Below are 21,476 nucleotides of genomic sequence, written 5' to 3'. Positions count from 1 at the left end.
CGTAGAGGCGCCTTCAGTTCCTAGATCTACTAATACCATTTTTAATTACTGTACAGAGTAACATTACTACGTTTATGATATACTCTCTTTCTCAAATAAATCCCCTCAAGACAATAAAATTATCATAGAAGCCGAATGTTCTAAGACTGAAAAAAAAAATAGATTTTGTCAATAATATGTGCATGGATATGTCGAGGTCAACGTCAACGTCAACAAGTATGGAGATATATTTAAGTGTTACATGTCTTTGATTATACTTAAAACCCTACATTTTAAACACATTAAGTAACTGCAATCATTTTTGGATTGTGTATGTAAAAAAGCAACATGTGAAAACAGGGACGTTTATGTATAGTCTACTAACAGACCATTGATTTTGACAGACGATTAGGCCAAAGGTGTTACTTTTCTAGATGAATCTGTGGTCATTGTGATAAACGTGTTTAGTGAATAGATATAATATAATATAAAAAGGTTAACTTTTAGAGAACTTCTAAACGTCAAGATGTTTTGGGATAATAATAATCACAATAAATCTTGCATCTGGTAACCTTATATTGCAGTGTTCTCAGGCTGGCCAGTCAATAGGGAGCTTACTATTTGCAACGACTTAACGTAGAACGTAATGACTGCATATTAATTTAACTGAGCATCTCTAAACGCTGCGTAAAGCTTGGTTTCCATACAATCGCTACACGCTATTGTCAACAGCTTTCGGTGATGCTGATTGGTTGGTCGAATCGTTGAGCCTTCCCCGATTGCGTCGGGGACTGCCACACAGTACAACGATTGCGCTGAAAACACTGTAGCGACAGTGTAGCGATTTTATGGAAACCAGGCTTTATGGTGTTTCCTGAAATCCCGAACCGCCGTAGACCGAATCAGAACTAGGAAACATTGGTGTGTCGATCACTGCGCCGTCAAAAATTGAAACTGATTTACAATTTTACAATAGAACGTAATGCCTGGTTTCAATACAATCGCTACACAGTGGCTACAGTGTTTACACTGCAATCCTGGCACTGCTTAGCTGTCCCCGAATCAATCGGGAACGGTCGCATAGATCGGTTTCCATACAATAGCTACACAGTCGCTACAGCGTTTTCACTGCAATCCTTGTATTTCGTAGCTGTTCCCAACGCAATCGGGAACGCTCCCGGGTTCCAATGACCAGTCAGCATCGCCAGAGGAGTCGCCGATAGTGTGTAGCGATTTTTATGGAAACCAAACTTAAAACGCACGCGACGCCGCCAGTCACGATAAACTCGTTCATACAATGTTCTCATTCGTCTACGTTCTCAATCGAATGCTCCCTATATTGCTCCCTATCAGTCATACGAGTTAAATGATGATTGAATGATTAGATATATCAGCAATGATTTGTCGAGCTCGAACGTGACCGTTCACATGAGCAAGTTTCATCCATCGTGTCCAAAGATATTTTGTCTTCATAATAAAAAGCATCGAACAACCTGTCTTTACACAATAACTCCAACAAATGATGTTAAGGAAACATAATTTATTATACTTATATAAGAAACATCACGTATTGCTTAGGAAGGGTGACTGTAATTTAATTGAGTTGTCATTGTAATCTACGGACACCCTCATCGCATAACGGCACAAAAATATAAATACTAATAAACACTAACTTCACTCTCAATTCGTTCTCATCGAGTGTTTAATAAAAGAGTGATTCGTAGAGTCTTATTGATTATAGGCGTCAAACTCACATATTCGAAATGACTTGCCGGTAGCTATATATAATTTTTTGAGAACGAACGTGTGGTATTTATATCATTTTGAAATTAAAACCTTCAGTTTATTCCATAAAGCTACTAAGTAAAGTTAATCTTGTACGAGCGGTAGGCCTACTCTGTTGTACAAAAGAAAATACCTGTTGTAGCTGATTTTCATATATTAAATTTCACTTCATACCATTAACCTATACATTCATCGAAGTTGTGGAAGATTTCAATATCTAGCTCTAGATTGTAAATCGACATAACGCAAACATAATGCGTTTATAAACTTATTAACGCGTTTAAAATCAATGTGACGCGTCTAAACATTTGCTTTAAGGGATGCATTATTTATGTTTGGCTTATCAAAGCTTTGCAGTATTGCGTTTGCGCCAAATGTTTATGAAATGAAGCGTTTCAGATTTATGTAAACTATATAAATTGGATTATTTCTATTTCCATGAAATTAACTTCATGCTATCAAAATCTAATTTTCAACCTGGAGCTCAGATATTTGTCCTTTTTTTGCACCTTTGTATATTGTTTACAATACATCATATCAGTTATGGCTGGAATAATCTTACAAATTGGTGGTAACTGGGCATTAAAATATACATTTTTTTATGATATTTACACACTACAAACCAAAATTATTCAGTTGAAGATAGCTGTTCCGTCCGTTAATCGTTCTTTCTGTTCAAACATCCTTTTAAAATATTAATAACATTTCTTTGAATTTTCAACCTCTATTACAATATTATGAGAGTTACTATATTGAGAAATCATCGAATTTCAAAAATTAAGTACGGTTTCTGAGTAGACTTCGTGATGTGCTTTGTAATGTAAGATTCAGTCGACAATATGTCAAAGCTTCGGTTAAACGCGTCACCTCGTATTATGTTACTAGTTGTAATTACAACAATAACATTCCAATGGGAGTTTTGACGTTCAATTTTTCTGGCAATTAGTTGGCGATAGTTTAAGCACTATACCTACTTTCCCCTTCTCTTCGATTTCAACAATTTGGAATACATCTCGTGTGTCTCTCATTTTGTATTTCAGCCTTTAACATATTTTAAAACTTGGAATAACTAATCTAATTTCACATTCGAGTAATATAGTTATTAGTCTACGATTTTTTTTTTCATACCCTAACCTCATAACCTGAAGCATACTGATATAGCTTTCAAAACATTTGGAGATTTCTCAGATTTCCAGATTTGGAAAACAAAGTCTTAAATCTCAACTTTAAAGTATAACAAAATATATATGTCTTAAGTTCTGTTCACATCATTACGTTTTATGTCACAGTGTGATCTGCCGGTATATAGCCATGGTAATAACTCATAACATACATAATATCGGCAAATCACAGATATTATTCACACACATAACAGAGGTGGCACCAAAATTTGCCCGACGGTGGGGGAGTGGGGGGCGATGTTCTAGACGAAAGCAAAATGGGCGTGGTCTGGCGTCGCTCAACATGTTTTGAAAGCAGTCCCCCGAAAAATATGACAATTTAGGGGTTTTATAGATAGAGTCTACTAATAGTTACAAATGCATATAGATTTTTTTTCTCCCCGACGAATTGTAGTTTTTCTTCCTGGCGGAGTGGTGGGGGGGGGGGAAGGAAGAATTCCCTGGCACCCCCCCCCCGGCACCACCCCGACACATAAAACACTTTATAGTGTGGACAGAACTTCACAATATAATTTGTGCACCTTTCTAATCTACAAGAGAACTTGAAAATATTGGTAATAGTTGTCATAATTATGAAAGTCATATGCTTATGAACACATCACACATTTGTTATTTTATTATTAATTACTTGCTGTCGAATGCCATTTTGGGTTTTGTTTTTTCTATTGAATTGGCCTATTATTGCTCCATAATTTTGAATAATTCTTCCACAAGGTGGCTGGACTCTATTCAGACAGCAACTTGTCGCAAAATGGATCATTAAAAAAAAACCCGATACGCTCAGGTGACAATCGACGGTGGTGGCAATCACGCTCTCGCAGAGCAAGAGGAGATCGTCGCTGACGTTCAGACGACCGTCGATTGACACAGTTTGAGTCGGCCTTAATAGATTATCATTTTGACATTTTTGAAAACTTTGCGTTGTATTATGCAAATTAGATATCGGTAGATATCCTAAAACTCCCCTATTCTAACTATCATTATTCAATTAACGAATAACGATATTGCCCTAAAAATGATTTGCTGATTTACTTGTTGAAATAGAGCCGAATTAAGCATTTGCAGCAGCTAATAAAGCTTACCATTCGAATCACGAACGCATGATTCAAAATTCAACTTTACTCTTAGAGAAGGTCAATAGCGGTATGTAATACTAGTGATTGCATTTTATACCTTTTCTTCAAAACCATTACCTCTATACATATGTACAGAATATCGTCGTTATTCATTCATCAGTCATCCTATCTGACGGGTTATCGGCTATGCCTTTAGTTATGTCAGGACACAACTTTTAAAACATGCAAACGCAATGTGACATGGTTCCATAGGTTAATAAACTACATTCTTCATCATAAATATAACACAATGATTCATAATTTACAATTTATGCCTATGTTTATATAGTTTTTTTTTTTTACATCTGCATGTTTCCTATGGTAATAAATAAGTATTACATCAAACAGTAGACCTATGATACAAAAAAAACCCTCGTGTACATGACAGTTTTTAATATTGTGAAGAACTTTAAAATAATGCTTAGTTCCTACATACAAAAATAGTATTTCACAAAGAAATACAGTTCCTTCAAGTTTTGTATAAATTTACAGCAGTATATTCAACGCAAAAAAAGGGCTAAACTTTTATAAGTTTACAATTTTTCATCAACAACCGATTTCAAATCGATAAGGCATTAGAGCGTCATAACTATAGACTTATATGTAGGCCTAATCGATTATATATAATGTATTTAATAGATTCACTAATCGATCATTTTGTCGAATGGTATTCTGGATATTTTTAGTTATTATTTCAAGCCGTCGTATCTGTTTTCAACGATCAATAATTAAACTGTGATTTTTCTTTAGGTTTATACAAGTGCTAAAAATGCACAAACATTAAAATGAAGAAATAATATGCACCATTTACAGAAGGAAGCTCATCTGTTTAGTAATAATTTAATGGATGCATTGCAAGTAATGTAATTCTGTTTTTAGTTAATCATTTTTGGCAATTTCCAAATAGGTTCAAGTTCATATAATTTTAAACTGTAAACCTTTTCAGTAAAAACTTACCAATAATTTCATATATGAAAAATGAACATTGCACAATTGCTAAAAAAAATAATATTATTATTTTCCTATACTTAACTACGTACTAAACAACATTGGAATAAATATAGAATGGGTCTGTACACTTCTACAATAGTACCTAGTTTACGGCAATACATTCAAATGTAGCACCTCGCAGATCTTTAATGATCATAGGAGCTATATGGATGACCTATCATCCATGATCCAAGCATGTAGCGCGTCATCAATCAATTGTAATTAATCGTATAATTAATATTACAGCTATATGCCGGGCGGTTATCGGTTTCAATCAAAATCCACCAATATCGGAGGTAAGGAAACACGCGTACCTGTTTATAAACTGTTTAATGTCCCCACGCATAGCGGGCGGTTAAGAGTGGATAAATTCAGCACTTTTCGTGGGAAGCAATTAGGCGGAATATGAGCGCATTTAATCATACTTAGGTCTCAGATTGTTACGATAATTTAAGTGCTGATTAATAAGTATGGACGTCGATGCAGTGGATAAATATGATTGTCTGGATATTAGTCATTAATGCGAGCAGCCCAAATCATCTTTAATTCGTTATAAAGAGAACATTCCCTTGGTTTACATGTTGTTTTATTCTTTTGCTGGATCGATACAGTCAAGCTTTGGTTAAAAAAAATAACAAAATAAAAATACAAAACAAAAACGAAAAAAAAAGAAGAAAAAAGACAAAAACAACCGTACGGCGTATTAATCTTAATATGGTCGTTGTAACAGTACTTTCATTTGGTGCATGGGCTATCTATCATGATTGACAGATATTCACTAATTAAGCGCATCTTTGAATTATGCTAATATTGACGAATACTTGACCGAAGTAAATCATTCGTAAATTAAAGTCGATAGGTCTATCTAAAATCGCAGAAATATCTTAATCATGGTAGAGTGTGACCGATCAAGTAATGTTTATGAATGTCTGAAAGTATAAATTGCTTTTAAGTAATCGTTGCCATGGGAAGAATTTAAAACCTCGATAAAAATTGAAAAAAAAGTTTGTAATCCTTGCAAAGTAGGTATGTGAATGAGTAGGCCTATATCGATTGGAGATGATATCTCCGCTGTTATGAAACAAAGACAAGATAGATTAAGATCTAAAAGTTCCAATCTAGTGACGACCGAGAGAAATCCGAATGTAGAACCGGACACACCCTGCGTCCCACGGTCGTTGATCGACCCGAGAGAACGTGTACGCGACGACGTGCGCGCAACGGATCATTTTAATGGCGATCCGCTCAGACTGGTACCGACAATCAGCAGCAATCGTCGCATCGACGAGACCTTACGCACATTGCGGTTTTGCTTACGCCAAGCTGCGCTAACAACACGCTCAGTCTAAAGCTAGGCGAATTTCTTCGCGCAAATCAGAGCGTCGGTTCGCTTCCTAAGTTCTGATTGGTTGCGCATTTTTTCGCATCGCAAAAACTCCGATAGGAGTGTGAACGCGCATGCGCATGAACCAACGCTTTCGATTCGCGCGAATAAATTCGCCCAGTGGAAAACCAACTAAGGCGAATTTATTCGCGCGAATCGAAAATGTTTACCCATACGCATGCGCAATTGAGAATCTTGAAATGAAAATTTAACTGCGCTATACATAAGCGAAAATTTTCGATACGCGCGAATAAATTCGTCTAGTAGAAAATGGCCTTAAATCTGGTGCGCGGAAGTTAAGACAAGGTGAGAGAGGCATTATGTATACGACATGACTCGGATATTCAAATGGAAGCGTACGATCGTGTTCCAAATGTTGCAGTCGTATCGTAGCGCAGCTTATCGTCAGCAAAATCACAACGTGTGAGCCACCTTAACAAAGAGCGGAGACAGCTTCGTCTGAGAGTCGGACGTTCGAGCGTCATTGTGTGCCCGGCTTAGTTATAATGGTACGGTACTTTTTTTTTTTTTTTTTAACGAGGATGAGATATTGACGTTGAATTACATACTCATGGAGACATTGGTTGCTATTTTTCTATATTCAATAAATCAATGTATTACCCACAAATACTTCAACATCACCGGTTTTATGAACAACTCCTTATCAAAGTTTTAGTCATTATTGACATATAAAGCCAGCCTAAATTCTTTAGGACAGCGCAAAATACACATACGTTTTTAGGGTTATTTTTATTACTATACCACCATGGTGTTGGTCATTTCTACTAGCTTTTCACAAAACAGAGTACATTATGACAAAAAATCAACAAATGGAACCGTAGACGATACAAAATTTGTGACAACATAAACAGAATGTCACGAAAACACACAAGCTGAAGAACATTTGACATCTGTTTCGCCCAGCAAAAGTACGTCATTTCCTGTTCTTTATATTTATTATAATAACTATATTCTTTAACACAAATAAAAATTATAGACTCTCTATTGCAGTTGTCTAGCCTGTCTCTTATACACATCTAGATGTGTATTTATTACTTGTTTTGGATTAAAATACAAGTAATCAGTGTAATGGATGATCTGGTACGATGATATCTTGAGGCGAGTGATAACCCGCGTTTGGTAGTCACATTCGGCTGTATTCAGCAACATTAGCAGTAAGTGTGAATTTGTAAACCGCTATTGCCTGCAACTCGTCATGTCAGTAATTGAAATCTCCATCAATCATGTCTGGATACATCGTCAAAAAAGTACTGCGCTTCTGATCAACGCGGCGTATTGATCTGATTTCATTTTTATATAAACCGATGTCTACAAATCCTCGAAAGAGGGCGAAACCCGTCTGTTTACTAAAGCAAGATTGTGCCAAGATCAGTTGGATCAATTAACATGTTCCATCTAGCAGCTTAAATGTGATTTACATTTTCAAACTTACATTTAATACTCGTAAAATGTTCTACAGCTTAAAAGAAACTGTATAAGTTGATATCCATTGTATTGCTTTCTATTCTGTTTCCAGAACAACTGTTGCCGTTTTATACATGCTAGGGTTGGATTTATTTTTGATATATATTTCTTAAAATCACATCTTCAAGGATGTCAATTGAAGCATTGCATTCTGGGCTTGATGTACTTTAATTCAGTACTACTGTTTATGCCCTGTTTACTGTATTTTACTACAACAATGTCGTATTTTGTTTTCCAAAATTCGATATTTTTATATCTAGTTCGGCATCCAACACAAACTTCCAAACCCAGTCTGCAAGTGATTGACTGTACAGCTATAGGCCTACATTAGGTTAGTAAAATATCGTTTGATTCCAATCCTTTGTGGTTGGCCGACATCTTTTGAATCTGAAGGAAAACAACCATAAATAAAACAGATTAAATTCATACGTCATGCCAAACGCTAACGTTTGATAGCAATAAGAGATCTGTACTACCTATTGCTCAACCAAGTTATATGTAAAAGTAAATAGTGAATGTGAATAAAGTTTTATAATTCTAAAACTTTATTCATATTTTATACACTTTTCACTCTTGGTTAAGTGGTGGTATCGCTGCTTCAACGCAATATGCCTACACATTTAGTATATTGGTCATAACTCATCATGTTGAACACATTTTGTACGAGCGGAATTTTTATTTTAAGTAAACTACATCATTTTTTATAATTGCTAACATTCAAAACACATTATTTGACGTGCGGTAGATTGGCTTAGGGAATGAAATGTGAATTAAAAAGCAACTAAATAAATGCGTGATTGTGTGAGTTATGTTTATGTATCCGAGCATAATTTCTCGTTGAGTGTTATGAGTTAGCGCCCTACAAAATTACAGAATGAGAGGAATTAACAATCACATAATGTTATCGGAATATCATAACATAAAATCAAGGTTCCTAACACGCTTAAACTAAAACGGAAAACTAATGTTGATAGAAATATGCTTTTTAAAATGTTAGAGTGCAAATTTTGAAAAAAAAAATGTGATGCGTAAATGGTGAGATGCCAAACTAGTTACAGATTCATTCGTTAAGTGTAAACTAACCTGTAGACTTTCTAAGTGTCGAATGCTGATATGTATTTTCGTATTGACTGGAGATAAAATGATAGAGAAATAATATACACTAGTATTAGATAGGTATACTAATATACTAATATACAGTATTAAATAATACTTATGAGATCTATTTTTCAGTTTAGGATCATTTTTGAAATATACAATTTTATCTTGTCATTGGAAAATATTTTATGGTCTTTAACACCATAACAAAATTAATCACTAATGGCTCATTTAGCCTCGGAGGTGGGGGAGGGGGACGCCTTACGTACACCACTTCCCAAGGTTCATAAAGGTATAATGCCACGCATACAAGAAACTTTCCAAAAATGAGTTGCTTATTCAAATGCATTACGTTATCAATTGTCAGCAAGTATTAGGATTAAAAAAGAAATCAGCTTCATTTTATTATGAAAATACTGTACTAAGATTTGTTTTTAAAAATAATTACGGGTTATACAAAGATTTTTATAGAATGGTAGAATGAGTGATAATATTCACTTACAAGAAAATAACCAAGCGAATTATTTAAAGTAAGCAATTCATTTTTTTTTATTTTCAAGTTTATATTATTTAGGTGGCACTTCAAATAATTCCACAGTACACTGAGTGTATCACTTTCCCAGTGTTGTAATAACTTACAGAGCGTACGGCAACTATTGGTTAAAAAGTTCAAGCCATACGCGCACGCGATACCTAGGCCTACGTCATGATGGTCAATGAGTTCGCCTTTGCTACTCGCTACGTCTGAAGATGTAGCTCAGCATGTTTACATTTTTCAGTGTATATAATAGTTGAGGTGGACATAACATGTATATGACGTCAAATAATGGGATTCCACTTTGATGTGTGTTTATATATCCTAATAACTGTAGAAAATAACACCTTTTAAAAGGAACGGGGTTTAAACATTGGCACCCGAAAGATTGAATCACGCAAAAACTGAATTGTCATGGGATTTGAAAGTGAATAATTATTCCCATAATTACTATGATAATCATAATTTTTTGTGCATATGCTTGAAGGTTCGTAATAATAGGCCTACTATTCAAATATACCACCAGTCACGTAACTACTGTACGTTTCAAATGAAATTATATGAATCAGTACATTGGTAATCAGGTTAGACTAAATCAAAAGCTTCAGGCAAGCCAGTTCACGTGAGTATATTAATGACATGAATAACTATTTACAATCTTTTTTTATCTAACGTGCATTGTCAATGAATATTTTATGTGTTGTGTTCCATTGACAGGTAAATATGTTGATTTATAATTAAGTGTACCTGTAAATAGTCGCTGTATAGTTAAAACACGAGTACGATGTCTTACCAAGGAAATTAATTTTCATAAAATATCTTTTTTTTATGACAAATAAAGAATAAGTATAAGGTTTTTTTTAAACCATGTTTATAGCTGGGGCAGATGCAGGAAGCGTGCAGACGGTGCATTCGCACCCCCCCCCCCTTCTAAATTGTATTAAGAAAAATAATTGTTGTATTGCATTGTTGATATGAATTACCGGTAAGATTTTTAAGGTTTGGGAGTGCAATTTTCGGGCATCTGGAGGTCCATATTCTCAAAATGTTTGCACCTTAGCCCCAACCATGGTCAGGCTGAGGTGGTGTGGACACTCAGGTCTACCGCCAAATCCTGCATCTGCCTGCTGGCCAGTATAGAGAGGGTAGCCCTTCAAGTGTATCTTAGAAGGTCGGGTGATGTTCAGGGTCGTGAAACTTTATCAGGGAGTCATTTAAAAAAGTTTTTTTTTAGTGGAAATGCGTTTTTAGTAGTAAAAAAAAATTGTGATGGCACGGGATTTAAACCCAGGACTCTAGGCTTAGAAAGCATGCTACATCTCCCCGATATCTCCACTCTACTAGTATCAATACATATAGAAACTAAAATACAAAAAGAATGTAGTGTTTTTAATAATGACTTTCATTTATTTATGAGCGGGAGTAGGAGTTACCTCCGCCAGGCGTCGTTAACCCATCTTTTATAGTGGTCATGTTGCGAAAGGTTTTCTATAGACAGATTTCCATTTTTTTTTTAATTATTATCTTCGTCTTTCTGTAGCCCCGTGCCTGATAAGGAGGGATTACATAAGCGATTGTGTTACTATGCAAAAATCTAAAAAAAAAGGAGATATTGGCTAGGTGGTTTACCGTTTAACACTGTTTTTGCAATAAACACCTGTTCGCTAAACAGTTGACTGCAATGTAAATTTTAATAATAAACAATATGGAAATTATTTTCAAATCTGAATCTAACAAAACGTTTATGATGCTGCAGACGTTAATACATTGTGAACGCGTCGCATTGTCCCTCACCATGTAATATACAGTACTTTATTATTTTCCTATTTATAGCTTGTCTATGGAAATAGAATCAATTATAACATCTGTTTTGCAATTAACATACATAGAATAATTTACTTTGGTTGTGTTTGGCTTTAAATTTTATAAACGTCTAAACCTGCTTCCCCACATTATATTTGGAGGTGGCCAGCACATATAGACTTATGTAGGCCTATTTAGGCTATTGTAATGTAATCATTTACGTGCTTGATGTTTATATTTTCAAATACATAAACGAGTGAATGCAATTCGAATTTGGTTATGACGTCAGATCGGCTGTATGATTTTCATTTTGGGAGAATCCTGACAAAAATATACGAATAAACATTTTACTTTTTTATATACAATTATCACTAATTACAATTTAATTTTTATAATTATGTCTATCTTTAAAATTCAAAAGAAGCTTAAGATGCATGGTAGGCCTCTGAAGGGGTTGTGGGGTGGGGTTCAATTTTGGTAATCAAGGCGTTTCACAAATATGGTGTTAGACCTACAGTATCATTATAAACGTTTATTATGCTTTTAGTTTAAGTATGCATTTTTTCGCCTACTGTAATAATAGATCTACTGTATATATGTAATTTTAGTTAGGATGTTTATAATATCAAATCAGGTAAAAATCAATGGGTAGTGAGACATTCGCATACCGTACTGCTCGGTGCCTTCAGCAGTTCAGAATCATGGGAAATTAATCTAATGAAATCCGATCATGGAGAGCGTTAGCAGTCATAAAATCCAAATTAAGATGCTGACCATACAGTTAAAACAACGATGTCATAATGACTTCATATACGCAAACTACTACGCCTATCGTCATAGCCAATCAGTCGATTTTCAGCTTAGGCCTATAGCAACTATACTGTACACGCACTTACTTAACTACAAGCATGCGCGCCATAGGCCTGAGAATTAATGGCCGCGTCAAGCTACATGTAGTCGTCGTCCGACAAAATTAAATCTTATTGGTCTTAGTACCGGTACTACCCGAGACCTTGACCAACCAAGAAACCGCAGTGTTAGTAGCGCTGCCCCATTCACTAGGGTTGTAATGAGTGGTACACCGGGGTTTTCATAAATATAATATGCATAACAGTAATATGTTTTTAATAGTGCACATGGGCTATGTTGTACACCGACCAACGTCTCTGTCGAAATACGTTTCCCTGTTGGACTGAGCACACAGGGATTTTTTTAATAGGGTACCGGTTCTTTAATGTGCATATGGGTTTTGCTGTGGCCTACCAATTACTTAATTGCCCTTGTCGATAAACGTTCCTATTGCTGAATATAGTAGTACATCGGGTATTTTAAAATGATATAAACTGCCATTTAAGTCTGATATATTGGCCTACTTGAACTTTAAAAAACCCTGACAAGTAAATATGCTAAATGTGTGTAGTAAATACATTTTTTCGCTTTACATTGAATATTAGAATGAAAAAAAAAATCCTCGACGTTTAAAAAATTATCATTTCGATAATCTTTGCAATCTGGCAATAAATCTAAAGATTTTTTAGCAACGTTTCTAAATTATTGAAAACTGATCGATAACATCTTAGGGTGGCAGTGTATATTTTTAATTCTCTTTTAAGCCGGGCACTTACTGCGTCGTACGACGAACCCAACTTCGTTCCCTGTGCGCGCAATGACGCGACGCCATCTGTTGATTGTGATGGCAGTTTGGACAAATCGTCGTTAAAAACGATCCGTTGCGCGCGTCGTGGCAAAGCCAAATCGCGTCGGCCGACGACCGACGGAAGCTGTGAGTGCCCGGCTTAACTGTAATACAGGTCCTATGTTGTACACAAATAATTTGCAGTTTTAAAGCATTTTACTGAAAATTTATCTATAATTTTATATTTTAAAATTAGGAATACTAGTTTGATTAACTCATGGTTGCTGAGTGCCTACATAAGTCAAGGCTATAGTTAGTGAAGATAGATGTTCTTCATCTTAATTTTGTATTTTAAGCTATGTTCAGAATTTAAAACAGTATTTATTATAGCCAATCGATGTTGTGAGATCGAGTCACTGTAAATGTGTTTTGAAGAAAGCTTACCTTAGGTTTTTATTAATGATCATTATAATTTTATTTTGTGTTTGGTTACAGCTTCTTGAATTTTTACATAGATCTACACATTTTAAATCGCAAAACATTAGGCTAAAATGAGATTTTAGTTTTTGTTAACTATTATGTTACCTATTCTGTTGGCCTATCCTTTTTTATTACTCTTCATCCTCATCATCGTCCTTATCATCAACATCATCATCATCATCATTATCATAATTGTTGTCACCATCATCATCATCAGCATCATCATTATCATCATCATAATCATCATCATCATCATCATCATCATCATCACCATTATCATCATCATCATTTGAATTAGGCTTATTATCGTCATCATTATTGTAATCATCATTTTTACTCATCACGTATTACTCATCATCCTCATCTTCTTCATCATCATTTCGTTAGGCTTGATCATCATCATTATCGTAATCATCATCAAAATAATTATAATCTTGAACATGTCATTTTGTATAGTTATTGTCCTGCAACTCTTAAGTTTATCGTACAGAAAAGTAGTTTTTATACGTGTATATAACTGTACTGTAAATTAAGTAGGTTTTACGTGTATCTTGGACACGCAGTAGGTTATTATAATACGTGTATATAGATAATGTAGGTTTTACGAGCAAGATTTATGTTATCGTAAATATTAATGTGCCATAGCGGTGCGTACCTACTACATACAAACAGGTATTGGTATACGTGCATACGTAATTGTTATAGCAGCAGTAAACTAGGCCTACGTGTAGGCTTTAGTAGGCTTTAACACATACATGCAAGAAAAGAGGACCCATGATTTAGAAACAGATTCGGAACCTATTTTGTTTCAAGAAAGTTATAAAACATATACAGTGGCCCCTGGTGCTCCCATACTCTCTGGCATTGCACAATGTTTAATAAACCTACTCATGCAACATAGGCTATGCCTACCCTCTATGTTTGGTTAAAAACAAGTTTGTATTGGGAGCAATTTTGTGACATACCTCAATTTCTTCGCACTCTTCTTCGTTGTGAGATACATTCTGATACTTGACTTCTTTATACAGATGCCGTTTCTTTAGTACATATAACACAACAACATCACACATTACTGTAGCCTAATTGAAAACAAAGGGAAAATACATTAAGCACATTTTGCCATCTATTAAACGACGATAATGTAACTGTAGCTTATAAAAACAGAAAGAAAAATGTTCTAATTTACACTATATTTAATAGAGTATAATTTATCGATCGTGTAAATCAGACGAGAGGGAATCTGGAAAATGTATAATGGGTGCAGGACGAGCAGAGATCCCTTGGAGGTTTTGGGTGGCCAGTGACTCTCCCATTTACACTCCCGTCGGCACCGCCACTGCGTAAAATATGAAATGGCTGTTGAATGAGGCATCGATTTGCAGTATACCATAATACTCACATATAATGTGCATTCAGTATAATTTATTTGGCACGCAACTCGTATTCTTTCCTAACTGAATTTCCACGAAACTGCTACATAAAATACAATCCTTTTATAATTATTGCATATTGAGTGGACACCTGATCTTCCTAAACGTTACACCGATATTTACGCTATAGTAGGCCTATTTGTGTCATAAAAGTGTTTATATAGGCTAAATAAATCGGTAACCCGCGTATACTAATATTTATAATATTAATAGCTTGATAATAATAATAATGTTTTGCATTTAAGTAACACTTTATAATTAAGTCTCAGCGTATCACATTATTAGAAATAACTTCCACTCCCTCGGGAGTATTCCTCGATCAGTCATACATGAACATTATTTAACAGGCACAATGGAACTTTTCAAAGTGTGAACCAAATTGGAACAATTGACCAATCAGAACATGTTATTTAGCCAAGAATACGCTCTTTTCCTAGGCTTAGCAAGAAATATTTACAACGTTGATTAGAATCAATTTTTTTTAAATTATATTTATAGAGACCCTTCCAGCGTATCCCAGAAGACCGGCTGATTCAATGTAATAATGTGATGATTTTATCAGCGAAAGTCTCTTTAAGAAGAGGCTTATGGAGTGGAGTGGTTTTTGGTAGTAAAAAAAAAAATGTCCATGCTCTCATAGAAACTGTACCTGGAATTAGAAGGCAATCATCTTTACCACTATGCTATCAATTATAACCACCATTGAAAGCACTATTGCAAGTGTGTTAGTTATAACATCATAAGTAACTTGATATCAGTTAATCCATGTATTAATAATAATACCAAGCGTTGTTTAGTCATAGACGATTACGTCGTAAATTTAAACGATGATGTTACTCAATTCAATACATATACCTAAAACATTAGAGCATAATATCCAAGCTACTAAACAGTCTTTTTATAAACATCGTATGAACTCGATTCGTTGATGATAGTTAGGCATGAGTGATAATAATCAATTTAAATATACGATAAATAACTCGGTATTCGGATGCTTTAAAGATACTACTATCCCGCGCGGTGAATACAGGTAGTTAATTTGCGCACGCAGTCACAATTTACCAACGGATAAGTAAGCATTTATTGGTATAAACATCCATCGCTCTCGATCCTGTGACTGGTTGAGAATGTCACTTAGAGTACAGTACCCGCAGTGTAAGAAGGACTTGTTGAATTCGTTCATGTAAGATCTACTTTAAACGAAATAAAATACATTAGTTTTCTCAATGCTATCATTGATATCCTTGTAACCCGTTTAGCATACTTGAAATTGATAATACTTCTAACGAACATGGTACGTAACATTCTTTATGTGATGGATGTAATATTTCTAAGGAATATGATACATAACGTTCTGTATGCGATGAATGGATAAGTCAGTGATATTCCAGATACCCCAGTAATCCACTTTAGAATATACTAATTCAATTCAGTGATGTTTTATATGGCAACGTTAACTTGATAAATATTACCGATATCTCAGACATTTCTTAGGAAGCTAGTAACCGAGTTCTAAAGATAGGCTTAAGTTTGTGATATTTCTAATAAAAAAAAATTAATCTGCTTAATAAAGTTTTATGCTAGCATCAAATGAAATCTGTGTGTACCTGAGTCGATGCTATAATTTTAAGTGTCAATATCTGTCTTCTTTTATCCAACTTTTGTATCATTAATTTGTGTATATTTCTTTGTCCAATTGTAAAGTTATTTAAACATGGGTTTTTTTTATTTAAATATGTTAATAATTATTATAGCCAATCATGGGAGAGAGAAAATAAGGTTTGGTTCACCCTGGAGTAATTTAGACGTGCTACGCAAACTCAAGCAACGCTACTGCGACGACTAGTAATCTTGGTACACTAGATTTAGACACGGTACGCAAACGCAAGCGACGCTCCTGTGACGAGTAGTAATCATGGTTCACACAAGATTTAGACGCGTTACCCAAACGCAAGCAACGCTTCTGTGACGGTTATTAAATCTTGGTTCACACTAGATTAATTTAGAAGCGTTACGCAAACGCAAGCAACGTTACTGCGACGACTAGTAATCTTGGTACACTAGATTTAGATACGTTACGCAAACGCAAGCGACGCTCCTGTGACGAGTAGTAATCATGGTTCACACAAGATTTAGACGCGTTACCCAAACGCAAGCAATGCTTCTGTGACGGTTATTAAATCTTGGTTCATACTAGATTAATTTAGAAGCGTTACGCAAACGCAAGCAACGCTACTGTGACAACTGAGTAATCTTGGTTCACACTAGATTAATTTAGACGCGTTACTCAAACGAAGCCACGCTATAACTGTGACGATTAATAATCTTGGTTCACACTTGATTATTTCGACTCGTTACCCAAACGCAAGCAACGCTACTGTGACGACTAGTAATCATGATTTACACTAGATTAATTTAGACGCTTTATTAGGCAAACGAAAGCATCGCTACTGTGACGACTAGTAATCATGGCTCACACTAGATTAATTTAGACGCGTTACTCACACGCAAGCAACGCTACTGTGACGAATAGTAATCATGGTTGACACTGGCGTTACGCAAACGCAAGCAACGTTACTGAGACGAATAGTAATCATGGTTGACACTAAATTAGAGGCGTTACGCAAACGCAACAACGCTACTGTGACGAGTGATTACTAGTAATCGTGGTCACACTATATTAGAGGCGTTACGTAAACGCTGCTTAATGCTAAAGAATAATATTATTGTTCTAATATTTAAATGAAAACCAACAACTTTGCTTAAAAAATATAAGTACGACAACAAACAAATAGTATAAATTTATCAATTTGACACAAACAGTATATGTTTCCTTTAAAACAAAAATCCATAAAAATATGTCAGTTAGATTTAAATTGCTCATATTAGTTATTAACTATCAATACACAGATTAAATTGGTTTTCTTTTACAGAGGTTTTAATACAAACAAACCTTTAAAAAGAGTTACCAAAAATTAAACCAAGGACTTTTAACTGTACAGTTAAAAGTACTTAATTAAACCGTGAACCCTAGGAATGGAAAGCAAGCATAATCGACTAGTTATATAGCAGGTACCTATAATACTTAAGGTTAAGTACGGAACGCGCTCTCACGAATGGCCGTCTGTGTACACCGTACCGATATTAAAACAGCCCAGTTAACCTTAGATAACTAAGCATATCCAGGCCTGTCGTTTTGTGCATATTTATGGTCCTACTCACTACCATATATAGGCCTAATGTGTTAGCGTATGATTTTTTTTTTCAAACAGACATATACAGACATATTAGCTTTTTACTCTGGAAGGTAAATGCAAAATTCGATTAAGCCGCTACATGGAGTAAATATTCATGAGCTAATCGGTGCCATACTAAATATAATCAAATTTCCCTGATTCATGATATGATACGGTTTATCTACATTCAAGGGATGCGTTATAACTTAGGCCTACCCGCTTTCCAAACTCCCTATCATCAATAACCACCTATATTCACCTCATTTGTCACTAATAGACCTAAAAGACATTTGTAAATTTTAAATTGTTTGATCTATACATCACAAACATTAAAAGAATCCCATCCATATTCACTCTCATATTCTTGATTTATGATAAACCGAATAAATTTGATATGTGTTATTGCAGTATTATTCTGATACTTGTAAACCACCTAAATTTTCGATATACGATTTATTACTGTCTATGAAAACATAAAGGAGTGCAATTATAGGAAACAATTAAATCATGAAAGATAATTCAGAACCTCGTTTGGATATCGTTCATATTAATAACACAAATTCTTTTCAAGTCAAAACAATTATAATTCTCCATAATTATGTAAATTTCTATTAGTATTAATTGAAATTAATGATTCTAGAAATATTGGTAACTGATGCTATAGACGCAAATATGTTAGGGACCGTGTTAAACAATGTGAGTCATATTCATGACTTTTGCCAACTCCACCAATTCTTTGTTTTCTTTTTATTAATGTGAACATTGTAAACTAAACTGCATAATTTAATTAAAACCGCCATCGGATTAATTAAATGTAGAAATTAATATATTATTATTGTTGTTATTGCAGATGTCGCCTTCATAATCGCCACCAACATTATCGTTTTTATAATAACTTTAATTATATATAATAATAATAATTAATAATAATTATTATATATATTTATATATATATATATTTATATATATAAGATATATTATATATATGATATATATTGTAATATATATATTATAGATATTATATATATATTTGTGACAATACAGTACCAATGCCTATATATGGTTGGGATATGATGTTATATCATACCAATGATGATGTCATTTATGGGAAAATAACAGATATGTCACATTAAACCTGATGGGTTGGACAGGGCTTTATTGATAATACTCACAAGTGATAAAAGAGCTAGCCCGGACCCTATGTTTAACATCAGTGGTACAACGGAAAATTTCCCCGCTTGTCCGCTAATCTTTATTTTAAATAGAATTCCATATGCTTTTGTCAAGGTTCTGTATAATGTACCATTTATCTTGTAATAATACGACCACCTGTTAGGATAAAAATATTAATACATTAGTCAGCCACTGTACTAATAATATTTCTTTGCATTAATGTTTTGAAACATTGTTACCGTATTATCAATGTCATTATCATTATCCTAACCATCATCGTCTTCATCATCATCATCGTCATTTTCGTCGACGTCGTCGTCTTTGTAATCATCATCACCACTATTACTATTATCCTTATTATTATCATTATCATTATCATCGTCATTATTATCATTATTATTATTATTATTATTATTATTATTATTAAAATGTTGCATAAATTTACATAGATGATTAATAACTCACATATTGTAACAACAGTACAGTACATCAAAATGCTTAACTTTACGATTAATTCATACCGTTGTTATATTTTGATTGTCTTTATACAGTATATACGTATTTTTCATTTAGATATACAGTATAGACAACAGGAGTGGATCAATAGGGAAATGGAGCTACTATTCCTCCCCTCCCCCCACCCAAAAAACCCCCCAAAAAACAAAAGAAAACAAAAACAAAAGAGAGAAGAAAATATAAGAAATGTGGAAGAGGGGAACACGGCACTCCACTGACAAGCTAATTTTAGATTTAAATTCCACGTACCAGTGGTAATGGTCAAGCATTCCGAAACAAAAATCTCGAAAAAAAATCCCTTTGCACGTCCCACGGCCCCTACGCCAATGACAGGTATATAATTGTTTTAGAAGGGTTTTGAGGGGAATTTTATTGGAGGGAGATGTTTCATTTTTTATTATTTTTGTAAAATGGATACGTATAATACAGAAATAAACGCCCCTAAATTTCACTGTTAAATGGGGTACACCACGACATAATTACCGTCAAATTGTGTTAAATTGCGTGATCATGAAGTCTTCCTGATCCCATTATGTTAGAAAAAAGGGGCGTAAATTTCGATCGAGGAAAAAATAAACGCATCGGGGCGTTTATTTGAAGGAGGTTCTAGAGGGGGTGTTTATTCAAAGCGGTTCCATTTATTCGAACAAATAGGCCTACGATAAATCCTGAGAAGTTAGAATGTTGGCCTTTCATACGTACCGAAAATTAAACCCATTAGCACCACTCTCGTCTACATCGGATCTTGTGAACCGGTACTTCGGTACACAATTTTCCTCAGGCTCATCCAAATTACAATCCCATTGGATGTCGACGATAATGATGGCGCCCTGTGAATCCGAAATAAACATGAAACTGTAAAACAATCCAACAAATATTACTTATTTTTCAGAAGTTTTTTATGAGACAAGTACTAATGCAAGTGTTTTTTAATTTCTTTTTATAAAAGAAGTATTTATTAATTTTATATAGGCCTATTTATAGTTGGTTTTTATAATAAATATCAGTTGTATCACTAATATTGTCATCATTAACATTCTATCATTATCATCTTCGTCATCATCGTCATCATTTCTGTAATTCTGATTCTCGATAAGACCTAGGCCTAAATCAGCTTCGAAGCCAATGCGCTAACCATAATCATGCAATTGTCCTAGATATACAGTTTATTATCTATCGTAAGTATATAGGGCATAGTCAGCTAGCATTTTGTCCCCCCTGGTAATACAACCGACAACTTTAAAGCTAACGATGCTCACTTGTTAGGTTTACCTAGTCCTTTAATGATGATAAACAGACCACGATCATTTGCATCTGAGCATCTCGCTACGTTTGGTGATTCATTCGTTTTATATTGCTAATAACTTTGATGTCTCTATAATTTATGGCTGTCAAATATTAAGAGTTTCGACATTTTTAACAATGTATTATTCCGGATATTCAATATCCTAATAAACCAAACGAGTTGTTATTTGAAGCAAGGCGCCAATGAATGTTTAGGGGATGGCTTTTATAGGTTTGGAGTTAGAGGGCTATTTCTATTAATATGCCTGAATTTTAAAGTCGTGCACTTACACACATACACACATATATATAAATATACATGTACATAGGCTTACATATATATATATATATATATATATATATATA

General features: G+C 34.4%; 1 protein-coding gene across 4 annotated transcripts in view; it reads right to left on the bottom strand.

Annotated features, from left to right (window-relative positions):
• Positions 1-7,475: 7,475 nt before the first annotated feature.
• The window catches only part of LOC117105363 (P2X purinoceptor 4-like), a 65,254-nt gene continuing 51,253 nt past the window's right edge, over positions 7,476-21,476 (bottom strand). For 3 of the 4 annotated variants that reach the window (XM_033246491.1, XM_033246489.1, XM_033246490.1), the window contains exons 8-11: positions 20,529-20,656; positions 19,310-19,466; positions 14,437-14,550; positions 7,476-8,306 (exon numbers count right to left, since the gene is read on the bottom strand). In XM_033246491.1, the coding sequence (XP_033102382.1) occupies positions 8,247-8,306; positions 14,437-14,550; positions 19,310-19,466; positions 20,529-20,656 (459 nt within the window). In that variant the 3' untranslated portion in view covers positions 7,476-8,246. Of the gene's footprint in view, positions 8,307-9,002; positions 9,050-14,436; positions 14,551-19,309; positions 19,467-20,528; positions 20,657-21,476 lie in introns of all 4 variants that reach the window. The other variant, XM_033246492.1, reaches the window with a different exon arrangement.

This window comes from Anneissia japonica, unplaced genomic scaffold, assembly GCF_011630105.1.
Source record: "Anneissia japonica isolate Jap-2015-1 unplaced genomic scaffold, ASM1163010v1 scaffold287726_len2788222_cov184, whole genome shotgun sequence".
Lineage (NCBI taxonomy): Eukaryota > Metazoa > Echinodermata > Crinoidea > Comatulida > Comatulidae > Anneissia > Anneissia japonica.
This window is presented reverse-complemented; position numbering and strand designations above follow the sequence as displayed.